Genomic DNA, 17,021 nt, shown 5'->3' on the forward strand with positions numbered 1-17,021 from the left:
GAGAAAGCCAGTGACTAAGAGGTTTTGCTTTATAGACGGCAAAGACACATTCCCCGGATACCTAGGAGCTGCTGGATGTCAGAGCAAGAGCAAACAGGACTGGCTGCTCTAGTCCTCCTTTTATAGACAGAGAACAGAAAACTTCCTTTCCTCTCTTACTGTAAACAATACTTCTCACAGCCTGGATGAAGATGTGTTCCTATAGCCCCCAACTTGATCTACTGAGCCATGGGTGGGGTTGAAAAAAACCTGGTCTACATTCTTCTCTATACTTTTCCTATATGAATGGAATTCATATTTCTAATTTATATGCTTTATTGTAAACCACACCAATGCAGAAAGCAATCTGGGGCAGGATAGGCAGGCTGGAAGTAGAGGTACTGCTAAACATCCACTCCTCGCAACTAACCACTCCCTCTCCGCCCACGTCTCGCAGGTAGTTTCCACATCTTTGTACTACCTACGCCAACTGTGAAGGATCAAACCCTACCTTCCAGAAATAGACTTAGCCCAACTGCTATATGTCTACGTACTTTCTAGACTAGACTACTGCATCGCTACAAGAGATCTAAAACGCCACCAAAAAGTCCAGAACTCGGCAATTCAACTCCTATACAACCTCAGCTACCATGACCCCATTACTCCAGCGCTCTATGCAGCTCACTGGTTACCAGTCAAAAAGCGATGTATCTTCAAAGCCCTAGTCATAAGAGATTCTATCAAAAACCCCAGCCTACAGAGCATCCAAGCTACGCCTATACACCCCTAACAGCCCCCTCCGCTCCAAAGCAGAATAAAAACTCAGCATTCCCGCAGGGAGATCCCTCCGAATAAGTACGGCGTACAAAAGATCCTACAGCCATTTCCTACCTCAGCTATGGAACCGACTACCCACACAGATCAGGTCGCTACTCACTGATGGCCTTCCACAGAGCAGTAAAGACCTCACTCTTCCGCCAATTGGGCCATTAAAAACTGCCTCCTCAATATACTTCTCCTAGTACTCTTCGCTATGACCAGTCTGGTCTCTAGAATAAGCTCCGTTATTGTCTACTGTAACCTATTTGTTATCATGACTAGTCTGTTTTCAAACGATTGTGAATGTCTACTTGTAACCCGTTCTGAGCTTCTAGGAGAACAGGATAGAAATCGAAATAAATAACCATTTACACTATCTTGGATTTGACATTATTTTCTGTGCACACAATGAATCAGAAACTTTTTTTTGGGGGGTGGGTGGTTTGCACAGTTTCAAAATTGTTAATGCCCACATTACCATGCATTTTAATTAGGGGGACGTTATAGGGCAGAGTACGGTACTGGGGTTTAAGAAAGGATTGGACAAATTCCTGCTGGAAAAGGGGATAGAGGGGTATAGATAGAAATTTACTGCACAGGTCCTGGACCTGTTGGGCCGCCGCGTGAGCGAACTGCTGGGCGCGATGGACCTCAGGTCTGACCCAGCGGAGGCATTTCTTATGTTCTTATGTTACCAGATGGTTCCAGAAAAAGGACGACAGATTGAAATATCTGGGTTTTACTTCCACTGAAAGCAATGGAAGTAAGGCTAGCTAGAGACATCTGGGTTTTACTTCCATTATAAGCAATGGAAGTAAAACCCGGATGTCTCAATTCGTCCTCCTTTTTCTGCAGCCATATGGTAACCCTAATTTTAATGCAGTAACAGTTTCCATGCCAATTAACACCATGCTGAAACCATTTCTGCATTGCTCAGCCAGTAAAACCTGCGATAATACTTTCTGCATAAACCCCTCTGTCCTGTGTAATCCTATCAGATCATTAGCACTGGTACCCATTCTCCTCTGGACCACTTCAGATCGGGCCAATGCATGGTGACTGGATATGTTTCTAAAAACGTTGATGATAAAGCCTGTTAAGATCTTGACTAAAAGGAGCTCTCATCATTTACATCAGCCTTAAGATGCAAAACTGGACGTAAACCCTTGCCCTACACCTCTCTATTTATGGCGTTAGCCTAGTGATTCTCAACATGGTTCTTGGGACACACCCAGCCAGTCCAGTTTCCAGGATACCCCAAATAAATATACAGTACATGAAATTAATTTGCATGCTCTACCTCCACTGTATGCTAATCTATCTCACATATAATGTGGATATCCTAAAAACCTGAGGACTGGTTTGAAAGCCCCTGCTCCAGTAGTCTAATGGTAAGAGCAGTGGACTGAGAACCAGGACAGCTTAGTTCAAATCCCACTACTGTTGGGCAAGTCACTTAACCCTGCATTGTTTCAGGTGCAAACTTAGATTTCTGCTGGTTCTCAGGCCACTGCACTAAGAATTAGGCCCATGGTTCCAAGACCTGTCCTGAGGTAACCCCAGCCAGTCAGGTTTTCTGGATATCCATAATGAATATGTATGAGAGAAATTTGCATGCAGTGAAATCAATTAAGAAAACCTGACTGGCAGGGGTTACCTCAGGACATAAGAATTGCCATACTGGGACAGACCGAATGTCCATCAAGCCCAGTAACCCAGGTCACAAGTAACTGGCAAGATCCCAAGGAGTAAGAGAAATTTGCATTAGGTTATTCTAAGGGTCAGCTTAGAAAACCAATGCCTGCAACATCCCCCTCTTCCCTTGCACCCAAACACCACACAACGCCCCCATCTAGAAACTCCCACCCAATTCTCTGCCCCTGCCCCCAAATATCACACTCAGGTTTCTACCTTGTCCCCATCACCAACACCAAACCATATGCTCCCATCAGCATCCAGGGTTGCCGACTCATCACCCCTGTCCTTGCCCCCACCGTTGCATACTTAGCCATCAGTGCTCAAAGACTCCCATCTCACCCATCCTTTGCAAGAGGACTTGAAGAATTCACTCTCAAAAATGTTCCACAAACTAGATTGACACACACATTATATATATAATATACTGTATACATTATGACTTAAATTGGAATTTTTAAAATCATTCTGCTGCTGAATCATTTAGAAAATAAAAATTTACTGAAAGATTTATTGTAACAACAAAAAAAAGTCAAAAATAATGTATTTAGACACATTTTATAAACCATACATCCAGGAAATACCTTTTCTCAGTATTTTACAATCACACACAATATTATGAAAAGGGACAGATTTTACTCCCCTTCTCTTTTTAGGAAATGTTCAGTAATTTGGCAGATGAATTGTCCTGGCTAAAAGTAACCTCTCTTGGCCTCACTTCCATATTGCACGTATGTTGAGCTGGCTTAAAAAGAGGCATTACCAAAGCAAGGGAGGAAACCACTTGCAAACGCTTAGCTGTTATTTTACCCCTCATGTGCAATTTCTCTTAGTCATCATTCTAGAACCTTAGCAGGCAACTACTAGGAGGTGTGGAGGTGGCAGGGGCATGGACAGGTCAGAGGTGTCCCCAGCACATATACGAGGGGCCACTGAACAGTTCTCAGCCCAACCATGTGGAGCCATGAAACTTACAAGTTATTTCACACTTTTCTTTTCAATGACATGAAACAAAAAGTGTCAAGAAAAGTGTGGAATAACCTGTAAGTTTCATGGTTCCACATCATTCTCTTCTTGGTTGGGCCGAGAACTTCTCAGTGGCTCCTCGTATTGTGATATCATAATGCCTCATTCCACCAATGCCTAAGAGCCAACCTCATCGGTGATGTCACAAAGCCTTGGTTTCCCTATACTTGTGCCCATTTGCTAGATACATTTGCCTCATTGAAATGAAAAGTGTCAAGAAAAGTGTGGAATAACTTGTAAGTCTCATGGCTCCACATTACTCTCTTCTTGGTTGTGCTGAGAACTTTTCAGAGGTTATAGAATGCAGTCAATAACATGTGCAACTAATAACAGTTAGGCACAAGCATTTACTCGAGCCTTTGACATGGAGTGAGTGCACGACTGAAAAGTTTTGAGTTCGGGGCCGCATCTGTATATACGCAGATGCAATGTAGTGACGTCACACACATGTGCATGCATGTGACATCCTCGTGTCATACCTGCGTATGCTCGGAGGCTCTCCAAATGCAGCTCTGAGCTCAAGAAGAGGTTTTGGGGGGATAAAACGGGGCGTGACTTGTGCAGAACAGGGCAGGGCTGGGTAGAACTGGGCAGGGCCACATGTCTGGATTTTACTCTTGTAAAATCCGACATCATACTGCACCAGGGAAGGGCAAAACTTGGCCATTGTTTTAAACTCTTCCTGTGTTGTTGCTATTTCAATAAATTTTGTTTTGCATTACATTGGACTGCTTAGGTCTGCTCTGCTGGTTGCCAATCTGGCACTTGTTTGATTTTGGGGACCAGTTTATTTTATAAAATTACACTGCAGGCTACATGCCTTTAAAAAAAAAAAATACTAGCATGAATGCTGCATAAATAGTGCCTAGAGTTGGACTGTAGTTGCCACATTTAAAATGCATAAATTACCGTATTTTCACGCTTATAACGTGCGCGTTATACATGATTTTTACAAACCGTGCATAACCTTGCGCGTTATACGCGTGAGTGTGTTTTACAACGTTTTTTTTAACATATTTCCACCCCACCCCGACGTCCGATTCACCTCGCAGGACCGCTCGCACCCCCACAGCCTCCCCACCCCCCCCGGGACCGCCGGAAGAGGAAGCATTTCAGAGCAGGGCTCACAGAAGGGCCGGGACCGCCGGAAGAGGAAGCATTTCAGAGCAGGGCTCACAGAAGGGCCGGGACCGCCGGCAGAGGAAGCAGCAGGAGAACGGTAGGAGCTTCTCCATGATGGGTGGGGTGGGGAGGCTGTGGGGGTGCGAGCGGTCCTTCGGGGTGGGGGTGCGAGCGGTCCTGCGGGGGGGGGGGTGAATCGGACGTCGGGGGGGGGCATCAGGCTTTCAGGGTGGGGACAGGACTTCAAGGGGGAGAGGAGAGTCGGGGTGGGCCAGAGGAGAGTTGGGGCGGGCGAAAGGAGAGTCGGGGTGGCCAGAGAAGAGTCGGGGCGGGCGAAAGGAGAGTCGGGCGGCGACGGGAGAGTCGGGGCGGCATGCGCGGTATACGGGTGTGCGCGGTATATAAAAATTTCTTTACATAAATTACAGTTTCCCGCGCGCTATACCCGTGTGCGTGTTTTACACGGGTGCGCGGTATATGAGTGAAAATACGGTATTAATCCAATTTCTCTCTTCCCAAACTCCTCCCCTGAGCACGCCTACTCCAAAGTATGTACAAGTACACACCTAATTGTGTCACAGGGACTTTTACATATGAATAATTTATAACAAGCCTTTTGCAGGCAAACAGTGTTTTACACACACAAAAAAAAGGTTTATCAAATTACTTCTTAAATGTACAGCAACCAGCAGGGTATATTCCAGCAGTGTTAGTTCAACAGATAATGCTGTTGCATTGAGGAATAAAGTTAAGCACCAGCATTTTAACTTTTAAACTCTGACCGGACTGCCTGAATATCAGGACCTGAGATATTTAGCATCACCTTAGTGATTTCAGCCAGGAAAGAACACAGACTGAGCACCTTATCCTTGATTCACTGTGCAGTATCCAAGTGAATCAAAACCAATGAGGAGATATAACAGGGGCACCCACACACAGAGGAAAGCTTATGGCGATGCTACTCAAAACTTTTATCCAAAATTTATGTGAGCCCAGATGATGAAAATGAAATAGCTGACCTTCCCCCCCCCCCCCCGTTTCCTCTCTCCCCCACTTATATAAAGTATAATGCAAAGCAGCAGTGGAAGTGATAACAGCACAAGCAGCAGTCCATACAGTATGTACCCACAGATCTCGATAGTCTGCACGAGTTTCTGCTCTAACAGGGACAGTGTCCACCCCATGCTACCACTGCTGGGCATAAGTCACAAAGAGCAGCCCTGTCTCTCGAGCCCAATTTGGGAACCACTGGCTCATGGGCTTATGTTTACTCAAAGATTTTTAGGAGTGGGCATGGATTTTTATCATTGAAAGTTGCCCAGAAAGATGATCAGAGCCAGAAACCCTGCGTCTGAGCCTTAACCTGGACAGCCCCACTAACCTCTCCACCTCAGAGAGGGAAATTTCCAAATGAGGGCTGTAGCACCAGGAGGGATGTGATAACTGAAGGGAACACAGCAGAATGCAGCAAAGATCTATCATGCTCATGGAATCAAACGGAACAATTCATGTGCAAAACACCTGCTGCCAGGGCCGAGTGTCTCTTCCCAGAAATTGCATGGTGCTGTATACATTATAAAACTGCTCTAGAGGTGAAAAGACACATAGACGTACATGTGTGTACACACACACGGAGTCAATGACTTATGTCAGACTCGGCACAGAGGAAAAAAAAAAAAAGGCCTCATATTTCTCCACCGCACCAGCTATCTTTTCTGTATTCCTTGCAAAAAGTGTCCACAGAATGCCTGAGGCTCGTCTCCCCTTGGCAACATACCACATGTTCATGGCAGAAAAGCACAGCAGAACTGAAGTCTATGCCCATCTACTCCCCTTCCATGAATTCTTAGTCTTCTGACCGACTTATGCAAGGTCATGGCTTCCCACAATTAGGAGGAGTTTTCTGGAGAAGAAAAACAGCTGCTACATTGAAGCAATGTGAATGATCGCTGAGCGCCCATCCAATCACATGAGGCGGGAAGCTTCTGAATGATCCGTAGACAGAGGCAGGAAGCTTCAAATGTTCAATTATTTGCGGCAGGGAGTGCCCAGATATGCCAAAAGCCTAGGCCTAGAACACATAGATCTTATCTCTCTGCATAGTATCGAGGTCATCATCTAGCGTCAGCAAAACCTGGAAAAGTACAGAATTTGTGAGGATTTCCCACTTACAGATCACCCATATCCCCCCTCTCCTCCCCCAACCTCCCCAGTCCCTGTGATTCTAAAAAGCTGAGTAAAAGGGGGATCTTAGGAGCTTGCCCTGCCCTGTCTGGGGAATATATGACGATATTTATGCAGGCCATGAGAAGTAACAGATCAGAAAAGTCAAAGAGCAGCAGGGCTGATGTTGGCGAGAAAATGTAGAAATACCGGGACAAAGTGTTTTAAGTTATGGGGGAGGCATGATGAAAGAAAAAAAAAAAAAAAAAAAGAGGTATCATGGAGAATGAGTATAGCACTCTAGAACAGAGCACCTCTAGGGGCTCAAGGGAAGAGAAGCAAAACACTCTTCCAGAGGCCGTCGTAGGGGAAAACGCCCTCCAGGGATTCAAGACAAAGTTAGATGAGTTCCTGTGGAACTGGAATGTACGCAGGTAGGGCTGATCTCGGTTAGGGTGCTGGTCTTTGACCTGGGGGCCACCGCAGGAGCGGACTGCTGGGCACGATGGACCACTGGTCTGACCCAGCAGCGGCAATTCTTATGTTCTTAAGGTGGAATAGGGTGGAGCCCCCCCCCCCAAACAGAGATGTTTCTGGGGAAGTTAAATTATGTATATTAATGTCCAAGCTTGCTGTGTTTCAGTGGGATGGAGTAAGAACATAAGAATAGCCTTACTGGGTCAGCCCAATGTTACATCAAGTCCAGTAGCCCGTTCTCATGGTGGCCAATCCAGGTCCCTAATACCTAGCCAAAACCCAAGGAGTAGCAACATTCCATTCATAATCCTAAAGAATAGCAAGATTCTGGAATCTCAAAGAGTAACAAAAGATTCCGGAACCCCAAAGAGTAGCAACATTCCATGCTACCGATCCCAGGGCAAACAGTGGCTTCCCCCATGTCTTTCTCAATAACAGACTATGGACTTTTCCTCCAGGAAATTGTCCAAACCCTTCTTAATTGCTCTTACCACATCCTCTGGCAATGTATTCCAGAGCTTAACTATTCATTGAGTGAAAAAAAATTTCCTCCTATTGGTTTTCAAAGTATATCCCTGTAACTGCATCGAGTGTCCCCCCTAGTCTTTGTCATTTTTGAGCTACTCAACTAGATTTGGAATTTATATGAGAAATGAGAGCCTGGGAAAAAAAAAAAAAAAGAATGCGGTCAAAGGGGTTTAAGGGAGAAGAATATTGGCTTGGAATATTCCTTAAAATTGTTGGAAGGAGGGAGAGGGTCTATACTGGGTGGAGGAGTTGGTGTTGGGGGTTTAAGGAAGGGCTATTACGGTTATTTCAAAGATGTTGTAAGGGAGATATGGAGTTTGGAATCAAAGTTGGATCTATTACTATGATGGTTGGTTCAAAAATTAAAGAGAGATTGTCGGGCATTCCAAGTATCATTAAGAACAAGAGTACAATCATTTTATAAGAGAAATGCAGGCATGGTATGGATGCCTACAGGCATAATGAGAGGGGAAATATCCCCTGCCAAAATCAGGGAGGGGAGGGCCTTTTTATCACCCCATTGACTCTGCTTGGATCCTGCCTTCTCTCATGGTGCCCTTGTACCTTAGATCACCCCAGAGCAGCCAGCAAAACCTTCCGTAAGTAACCCTCCAGCAAGGGACGATCTAGCACTCGTGCCCCGACAGGCCCTGCAATTCCTCACCCCCTCCTCAGCAGGGCTTCCAGTCAAACAGAAACCCAAGTAAAGTGTGGGCCATCATAGGGCCGACTGACACACGAAAGCTGAAGAGTTATTTACTGAAGAAATACATGTGATTATTGTGGCTCTGTTGATTTTAATTATGCATTTTATTGTAAATGTTTTTTCATGCTTTCACTTTGTGGTAAGTGTGCTGGCTACTGTGAGCGACTAAAGATATAGCTGTACTAGGCCTGTATCAAGGTAAGGCAATAGTAACAACACTCTGTCACTTATAAAAACGTGATCGCAGAGGCAGCTGCCACATTGCCTAAGGCTAAATCTATAACCAGGGATCGTGCGAAGAAAGCCAGTTCTTCAAGGGCCACTATACCTCTGCATTGAAGAGGGGCTGTGGGGAAGAGAAGTCGAGAAACACAAGATACACTCACCAGGAACGATCCAAACATAGCGATCGAGGACAGGAAATGCCAGATGTCGTGGTCATCAAAGAAATTCAATAGAATGCAGTCTCGGTTGTGCTCTCGGGACTCTGCTGGAGTTTTCTGCAGAAGGTTAGAGAAACTGGAATTAAAATGTTCTTTAACTCCATTGCTTAAACCAATGGTTATTGATTTAAATTCAATTTGGGAAGCTATTTCTAACCTACAACTATCCCTGGGAACTCAAATGCAAATGTTAACAACTAATTGTTCTGGGGTACTTTCTGAGACATTAAAGTTACAACAAAAAGTGGACAAACTAGAAAATAAAGCGTGTTGGACCAGGAAAAAAAAGTATGAGGTTTTGGGAGCACAAAATCAGCTCCTAATAAAGGAAAATGGGAATATCAAATTTTAAGATGGAAGTGTTGGAAAATATAACAAGAAAACAGAGAGCTCCTTTTATCAAGCCGCGCTAGAGGGGTTAACGCGCGCGACGTCTCATCACGTGCTAAGCCCCGTGCTGGCCAAAAACTACCGCCTGCTCAAGAGAAGGCAGTAGAGGCTAGCGTGGCCGGCAGTTTAACGCGCGCTATTACACGTGTTAAACCACTAGCGCAATTTGATTAAAGAGGCCCAGAATTTAAGATTAATTAATTTTCCTAAACTATCTACAGTTTCAGCATTAGACATATTTAACCCTTTCAGGACCATAAGGATCGTAGGCCAATTTTTGTGGTTTTGACGACATTTTTATGGTAAAAAGGGCTTGCAAATGCCAAAAAAATTGATTTTTTTTGTGAAATATCATTATTTTTTAAAAAAAATAATCACACTTCTGGCTTATGGACAGTGTGGCAAGTGAATCTTCTCGTCAATCTGGCAACGACGCTAATGAATGAATGTCGGAACCAGTTTGTTTACATAAAGGCAGTATCCTATGGAATCCGTACATATCAAATTTAGAACTGTAGACTATCCCAATCAAAATTTATAGGATTTTAAAGTTATGGAGCAAATATGTCCCTTGGTCCTGAAAGGGCTAAACGATATCTTTTGGAGGTTCTGAAAGTCCCACAAAATTCTTTTCCACCTATTTCAAAAATGTACTATATTTCTTTGGGAAAGAAGAAGACTCCAGAAGACCAGCGAGAACCACAATTAGATTTATTGGACTTGACAAATATACTTGAAACATCAGTCAGAAACAAATTAGTGTGGCAACGCTCTTTGTTCAATTAGCGCTTGATTCAGATAGAGAGTGGCTAAAAATGTTTTTTAAATATAAAGATGTTACATTTCTAAATAAAAAAATTAGAACGTACCCAGATGTTTCTAGAATAACACAAAAAAAGAGGAAACCATGTTTGCTTTTGAGACCTCCAGGTCTTAAAATTGCAACTTTTGTATTAAGATTTCCATGCAAGAGTTTGGTTAATTTTAAAGGAATTAGGTATATTTTCTTTGAGCCAACAGATTTATTGTAGATAATGCAGTGGTGACAGCGAGTACCCCTATCAATAGACAAGTGTAACGCTCGTAATTGGGAATTTTGGGGTCTACTTCAGGCTGTCTCTCTTTTCTTGCCTTGATTTTTAATTATGATGAAGTAACAGTATCCGACTATTTGTAAACTCCTTCTCCATGTATTGTGCACTAATGTTCAGTGGAAACATATTATATTTTCCTTTGTATTTTATTAAGAATGCACTTCCAGTGATACTGTTATTTTCAATGATTTGTGATCATAAAAATTTAAAATTCAATAAAGAATAAATTATTAAAAAGAAACTGAAATCTTCATATTCTGCAGCAGACAGACTCACGCTAGCATATACAATGGGCAGCTCCTTTTACTAAACTGCGTTAGGGCATTAACGCACGGAATAGTGTACGCTAAATTGCCACGTGTGCTATATGCTAATGCCAGCATTGAGCTGGCGTTAGTTCTAGCCGCGTGGCACGGGGGTTGGCGTGTGCTAATCTGCGTGCGCTAAAAACGCTAACACAGCTTAGTAAAAGGAGCCCAATGCCCGTGGTCATTGTGCGATTCTGGTGACATATGCATGATTGATCTCCTGTTGGACTTACAGAGCACAGCCAGGTCCTGTTGCCAACGATGCAAATCCCAAATGCCCTCGCTACAGGCAGACAGAGTGCTACGATTATGAACAGAACCCCTGGGATGAGGCCTGCGTGGCCACTCTAAATGGTGAGTGTGAAGTGCTGACACATGGAGCAGCAGAATCCAGTGCCATGCGGCAACCAATTCACCCTATCAGACACGAGTCTTAAATGCTTATAACCTTGTACACTGAGTGCTTCAAGAGCATTCCATGCATAAGGGGCAATTTTCAAAGGAGCTAGGTGTAAACATGGAGAATGCCCCTTTGAAACTGCCAGAGGGCCAGAGTTGATCAGCAAAGCATGGGTACCTTCTGAGGAGGAGTCTGCACTTTAAACTGTGGCTATATGCACCCATAAACTGCACAAGGGGAAATAATTTTCTAAAGTGACAGCTCCATTTAAAACTCAGTCCACAGGCTGTACCTGTAGAGCTGCGGACTCTGCAGGGAGACCAAAAATTGGCCCCGACCAAAACAGATTTATTTCAGCTTGCCTACCCCAGCAGTTAAAAATGAATTGATGGATATAGATAATGTTGATGATATAACCATTCTGCTATATGTACTTATTGATTGTGATTTGGGTTTTTATTATCATTTTTGTAGGTTTTTGACCACCATAGTGTTTTATTATTATTAAGGAGAAATTAGGTTCTTACCTGCTAATTTTCTTTTAGTCCCTCCAGACTGGCACAGAACGGATGCATTTACGCTTCTCTGCCAGCAGGTGGAGACTGAGACATTGACTTTTGGCTGTAGTATAAGCGAGCTGTGCAGTCCCATCTACAATCAATCTGACAAATAGCCAAGCAGCAACTAACTAAGAACTTAATAACTGCAAACTAGAAACACCAATGTCACTCACAGAAGGAGAAACTCAAGTAATTGGTCAGGAAAAACACTGTTGGATATTGATTAGAATAAGAACCAAATGTCGCTGCTCTTATTGAACTCCCTAACAACCCCGACAAAAAGATACCGCAGAAAAAACTATACTCTTCATGAAAAGACACAGAATAAAAATGACAGGGTGTAGTCTGTGCCAGTCTGGAGGGACTAAAAGAAAGAAAATTAGCAGGTGAGAACCTAATTTCGCCTTCTTTAGCATCCCTCCAGACCGGCACAGAAACGAATGGGACGAAACAAAGCAGTACCCATCATGGGTGAGACTCCCGAAGGGCCATCACAAGCTCACGGCGTCCCGATGCACTTGAACATCCACATGGAGTGAAGACAAAAATGCAGCTTTAGATATCCATAGGAGACACAAGAGAAGACTCAGTCCAAGAAGCTGCCTGCCCCTGAGTGGAATGAGCTTTGAGAAAATCTGGAACAGGCTTCTTTTGAAGAAGTTATGCCAAAGCGATAGCCTCCTTGATTCAGCTCAAAATCGTAGCCTGGAAGCACTGTCTCCACTTACAAGGACCCCCTAAGAGGACAAAAAGACGATCCGACTGATGGAACTCCTGAATCCATGAACATAAGCAAGAAAGACTCTACGGACATCCAATTTGTGCAAATGTCTCTGCTTCAAAGAACCCTCCCGACTACCTAAGATCCGAAGGACAAAGAACTGGTTGATATGAAAAGGCAAAACCACTTTCAGCAGAAATGAGGAAACCGGCCGTTGAACAACCCACTCTCTGGAAAACTCCAGGAAGGGAGGTCTTCATGAAAAGGCCTGAAGTTCGGAAATGTGCCTCGCTGATGTAATGGCCACCAGTAACACCACCTTGAAAGTATGGTCCTTCAACATGCAGGAGCCGAGAGGCTCAAAAGAAGGAAGAACCAGTACAGAAAGAACCAAATTGAGATCCCAGGCTGGAACAAAAGGATGAACTGGAGGCTGGAGCAATTTCCCTGCTCTCAAAAATCGAATCACAAAAATCGAATAGGCCAAACGCCTACCAAGCAACAGATCACAAAAAGAAGAGAAAGCCGCAATCTGAACCCTGAGGAAGGACCAGGCAATCAGGCCATCCTGCAAGAACTCCAAGATGTAAGGCAAAGATGCATGAAGCGGAACCATGCCCCACACGGAACACCACTCCTCAAAGAGATGCCAAACACGCACATAAGCTTGAGAGGTTGAAAGTCTACGAGAACCTAAGAGGGTGGAGATCACCTTATCCAAATAACTTTTCTTACTTAGGTGTTCCCTGTCAAGAGCCAAGCCATAAGACCAAAGGGACCAGGATCAAACATTGGAATGGGACTGAGTCAGAAGGTCTGGCAAGAGGAACAGAAGAGGATCTGCCATGAGAAGATGAACCAAATCTGCGTACCAGGGGTGCCTGGGCCAGTCTGGAGCAACCAGGATCATGCAAGCCTGTGTGCCGAGCAATGCAAAGAATTCTGCCCATCAGTGGCCATGGAGGAAAAACATACAGCAGGCCATCTGTCGGCCAAGACTGCACCAGAGCATCCAGATCCTTGGCCTGGTAATCCCTGTGCTGACTGAAGAACCTTGGCACTTTGGCGTCAACACTCGTGGCCATGAGGTCCATGACCAGCTATCTCCAGGCCTGAACAATCAACTTGAAGGCTTCCAGGCCGAGACACCACTCTCTGGGATCCAGTACATGATAATTGAGGAAGTCCACCTGAACGTTGTCCACTCCCACTATGTGGTAAGCCAAGATGTCCAGAAGATGAGTCTCTGCCAATTCCATGAGAAGAGAAGTCTCCTGCACTACCAGATGACGTTTGGCATAAGCCACCACCGTGGTACTGCCCGAGAGAACCTGAACTAACTTGCCCTTCAGCAACACCTGGAAAGCAAATAATGCCAACCAAATGGCTCTGGTCTCTAGAACACTGATCGACCAGGATGCTTCCTCCGGTGACCAGCTGCCCTGAGCTGAGCGACTGAGACATTGAGCTCCCCAACCGAGGAGACTGGCTTCCGTAAGAAGCACTGTCCACTGGTACTGATCCAAATTTACCCTCTGAACCAGATTGAAAGACTGTAGCCACCAGCGCAGGCTGCAACGAAGTAACCCCCGAAGAGGGACCGGAGAGTCCAGATTCTGAAACTGAGGAGACCACTGCTGAAGGAGAGCATACTGAAGGGGACATATGTGTGCCCAAACCCATCAGACCACTTCCAGGGAGGCCACTATCGACCCCTAGACCTGCAGAAAATCCTGCATCCAAGGGCAACGACAATCCATCAGGAAGAGAATCTTCGACTGCAATTTCAGGACCTGGGCCTTGGGAAGAAAGACTGTCTCCAAGCTGATGTCAAAGAGATACTCCATGCGCTGAGATGGAGTCAACCAGCTTTTGGACAAGTTGACCACCTAGCTCAATGACTGCAAGAACTCCACAATTTGAGTCGTGACCCGGGAGCTCTCCTGAAAGGACTTTGCTTGAATCGACCAGTCTATATAGGAATGAACCAGAATGCTCTCTTTGCGCAAGGCCACTGCCACCACTACCATAATCACAAATCAGACCGACACTGCCTCAGGCTTGTTTTTTTAAAAATACAACTTTAGTGAGCAATTTAGCAGATCCCACTGGCTCTCAAAGCTATATACCCTGCCTGAACGGTGGCAAAGTTTACAGCTGAGGCAGCTCTTAAGAGAAAAATTTAGGGGAGGAGGGGAAATGTGGGGAGGGACTCAACCAGTTGAGTGTGGCACCCCCAAGGTTGGACAGACCCCCGAAAAGAGTCCCCCAAGCTCAATCCGGCACTCACAAAAGGGACAAGAAGTCCACTAAACAAATCCAACAGGCCCTACACTAAATCAAAGAAAGACTGCACAGGCTTACCACTCCACCTGCTTGAGACTGAGAACAGACTGATTGTAGATGGGACATCACAGCCCACTTATACTACAGCCAAAAGTCAATGTCTCAGTCTCCACCTGCTGGCAGAGGAACGTAAAACCATCGTTTCTGTGCCGGTCTGGAGGGACGCTAAAGAATGAAGATTCTTCTGTTTTATAATTTTATTGTGGTTTTGTTGAATTGCTTAATTGTATGTTTTATAATATTATGTATGTAACATTGTAACCTGCTGTAACCATTAGATACCGAAGGCTATAAATTTTAAATAATAATAATAAGTTGCTGGTAAATAGAAGTGATTTTGGATGAAGCTACATTGTAATGGACAGAAGCTGGTATCCCCGCTGAAGCAACATTAAGCCACTACAGAAAAGGAGGAGGAACTAGGGTAGGTCGGGAAAGCACTCCAAAGCTCACACTTACCTGCCAGGTGCTCAAACCCTGGAAAAAGAAAAACAGGGCAAATCCCCACACCACAGATGTGCAGATGATGCAGAGGAAGGGAATGAACTGTATCCTCTCACCACTACGAAGCTGGGAAAGAGGATAGTGAAGATAATCAGTAGAAATGCACAAAGGAAACCCATCTTTTTCCAATCCAGCACTCTGAAGAGAGGAAAAGGAAGACAGAACAGCACCCACACAAGTGGAGAAAGCAACACTAGGGTGAAAGACTAGATTTTCTCTCTTAAGGAAAAATTATAATACACCTCTACCTATGCAACTGTACCTTTTGAGGCATATTTGACTGTGGCATTAGGCTGCATAGATTGATAGGATACAACCACCACTCCCAGGAGAGAAGGTTAACAGAATCCAGGCCTCATAATAATATTTTACTACGGACCAGTCCTTCACACAGTACAAAAAAAAAAAAAAAAGGCACACATAAAAAAACCTTGAGAGAATGATAGGGGTGGGGTTGTATGGGGTAGGGTTGCTTAGAGTTTACAGACACACAGGCAGGAGATTGAGCAATGTCTGAAGCTGGTATAATGATCGAGGCGCAAAGGAGAGCGAGAGGGGAAGGGGGCAGTCCTTACCTTCATAATGATATAGAAGGCAAAGTACAGCAGCAGATTACAGATCCCGATGGCCAGCAGGTATGAAGCAAAATCATTGGGCCTCATGATAAGTCCATACGCAGCACTAGTGGGAGGGAAGGAGAAGGGGCAAAGCAATGGAATTAGTGTCTAGAAAAGGCCAATGGATGACCTCTGACCTGGTACATCCTCAGCTTATGGCATCATCTGGCATGCACTGATGAAAGCCATCATGAAAAGCACTCCCACATGATACCAGCATGTGGCAACGGGTTTGTATGAACTGCAAAGACTTGAATCGTTCACATGACATGCACATCAGCTGTGATGCATTTTGCCCCATGTCGCTAATAAGGGCCAGAATGTGTACTGTCACATGATACAAGAGACTGCTGCATTACATACTACATACAAACAGAGATCTTATACTTACAGAGACCAGTTTACGATGTTCCCCATGACAAGCAGCACCATCCGGTCCTGCAAACAGAAAAGGATGCAGACACCCATTAGCAGAGTCCGTAAGACTAAAGTGGGAGAGGGGGGAGCAACTGAGTGAGCAGAAGAAAAAAGCCCCAGAGCCTCATCCCTATTCCTGAGGGGATAAGGGCAGTACTCACCACATACATAGGCCCGCTACACTGCCGGATACAGTCTGTGTACACAATATACAGAATCCTTCGAAACACCCCACTGTCTGCAGAGAGAGAGAGAGAAAGTGACTGCACCATAATGACAGGGAGCTAAGGGAATCCCCACCCTTAAGCCCAGCAAGGCTCCTTTCTTCAACTCTGGAGAATCTAAACAGTGATATTAACTTGCTCCAGAGCCTTTGAAAAAGAACAAACTGATGTAGTGTCACCTATGTCTTGTCCCACTACGCCTCCTGCTGGCCTTACACATATTGTGAAATAGAATATAACAGTTTCTTAAGTATATTCACTGCGTTGTCTTTCCAGTACTAGCTATTAACCTAATGTTAATTAATAAGTATTGTGAAAAGTTTAACTGGCACTGAGCTAAGAAAACTACTTTCAAACACTGGTTACATAGACAAACACATGTATATTTTCAAGAGATCAGTTAGAATTAATGCATATAGGCTGACTAAATGTACTTAAATGGATTTTCAACTATCTAAAACTATAGCAAGACAGCAGAACCA

General features: G+C 44.5%; 1 protein-coding gene across 4 annotated transcripts in view; it reads right to left on the reverse strand.

The window, feature by feature from the left end:
* Positions 1-5,010: 5,010 nt before the first annotated feature.
* The window catches only part of SIDT2 (SID1 transmembrane family member 2), a 46,183-nt gene continuing 34,172 nt past the window's right edge, over positions 5,011-17,021 (reverse strand). For all 4 annotated transcript variants that reach the window (XM_033917661.1, XM_033917660.1, XM_033917662.1 and 1 more), the window contains 6 exons: positions 16,477-16,553; positions 16,290-16,336; positions 15,857-15,962; positions 15,237-15,347; positions 8,902-9,015; positions 5,011-6,775 (listed from right to left, as the gene is read on the reverse strand). In XM_033917661.1, coding sequence (XP_033773552.1) covers positions 6,713-6,775; positions 8,902-9,015; positions 15,237-15,347; positions 15,857-15,962; positions 16,290-16,336; positions 16,477-16,553 — 518 coding nt within the window. In that variant the 3' untranslated portion in view covers positions 5,011-6,712. The remainder of the gene's footprint in view (positions 6,776-8,901; positions 9,016-15,236; positions 15,348-15,856; positions 15,963-16,289; positions 16,337-16,476; positions 16,554-17,021) is intronic.

Source organism: Geotrypetes seraphini, chromosome 13, assembly GCF_902459505.1.
Source record: "Geotrypetes seraphini chromosome 13, aGeoSer1.1, whole genome shotgun sequence".
NCBI classification, from domain to species: Eukaryota; Metazoa; Chordata; class Amphibia; order Gymnophiona; family Dermophiidae; genus Geotrypetes; species Geotrypetes seraphini.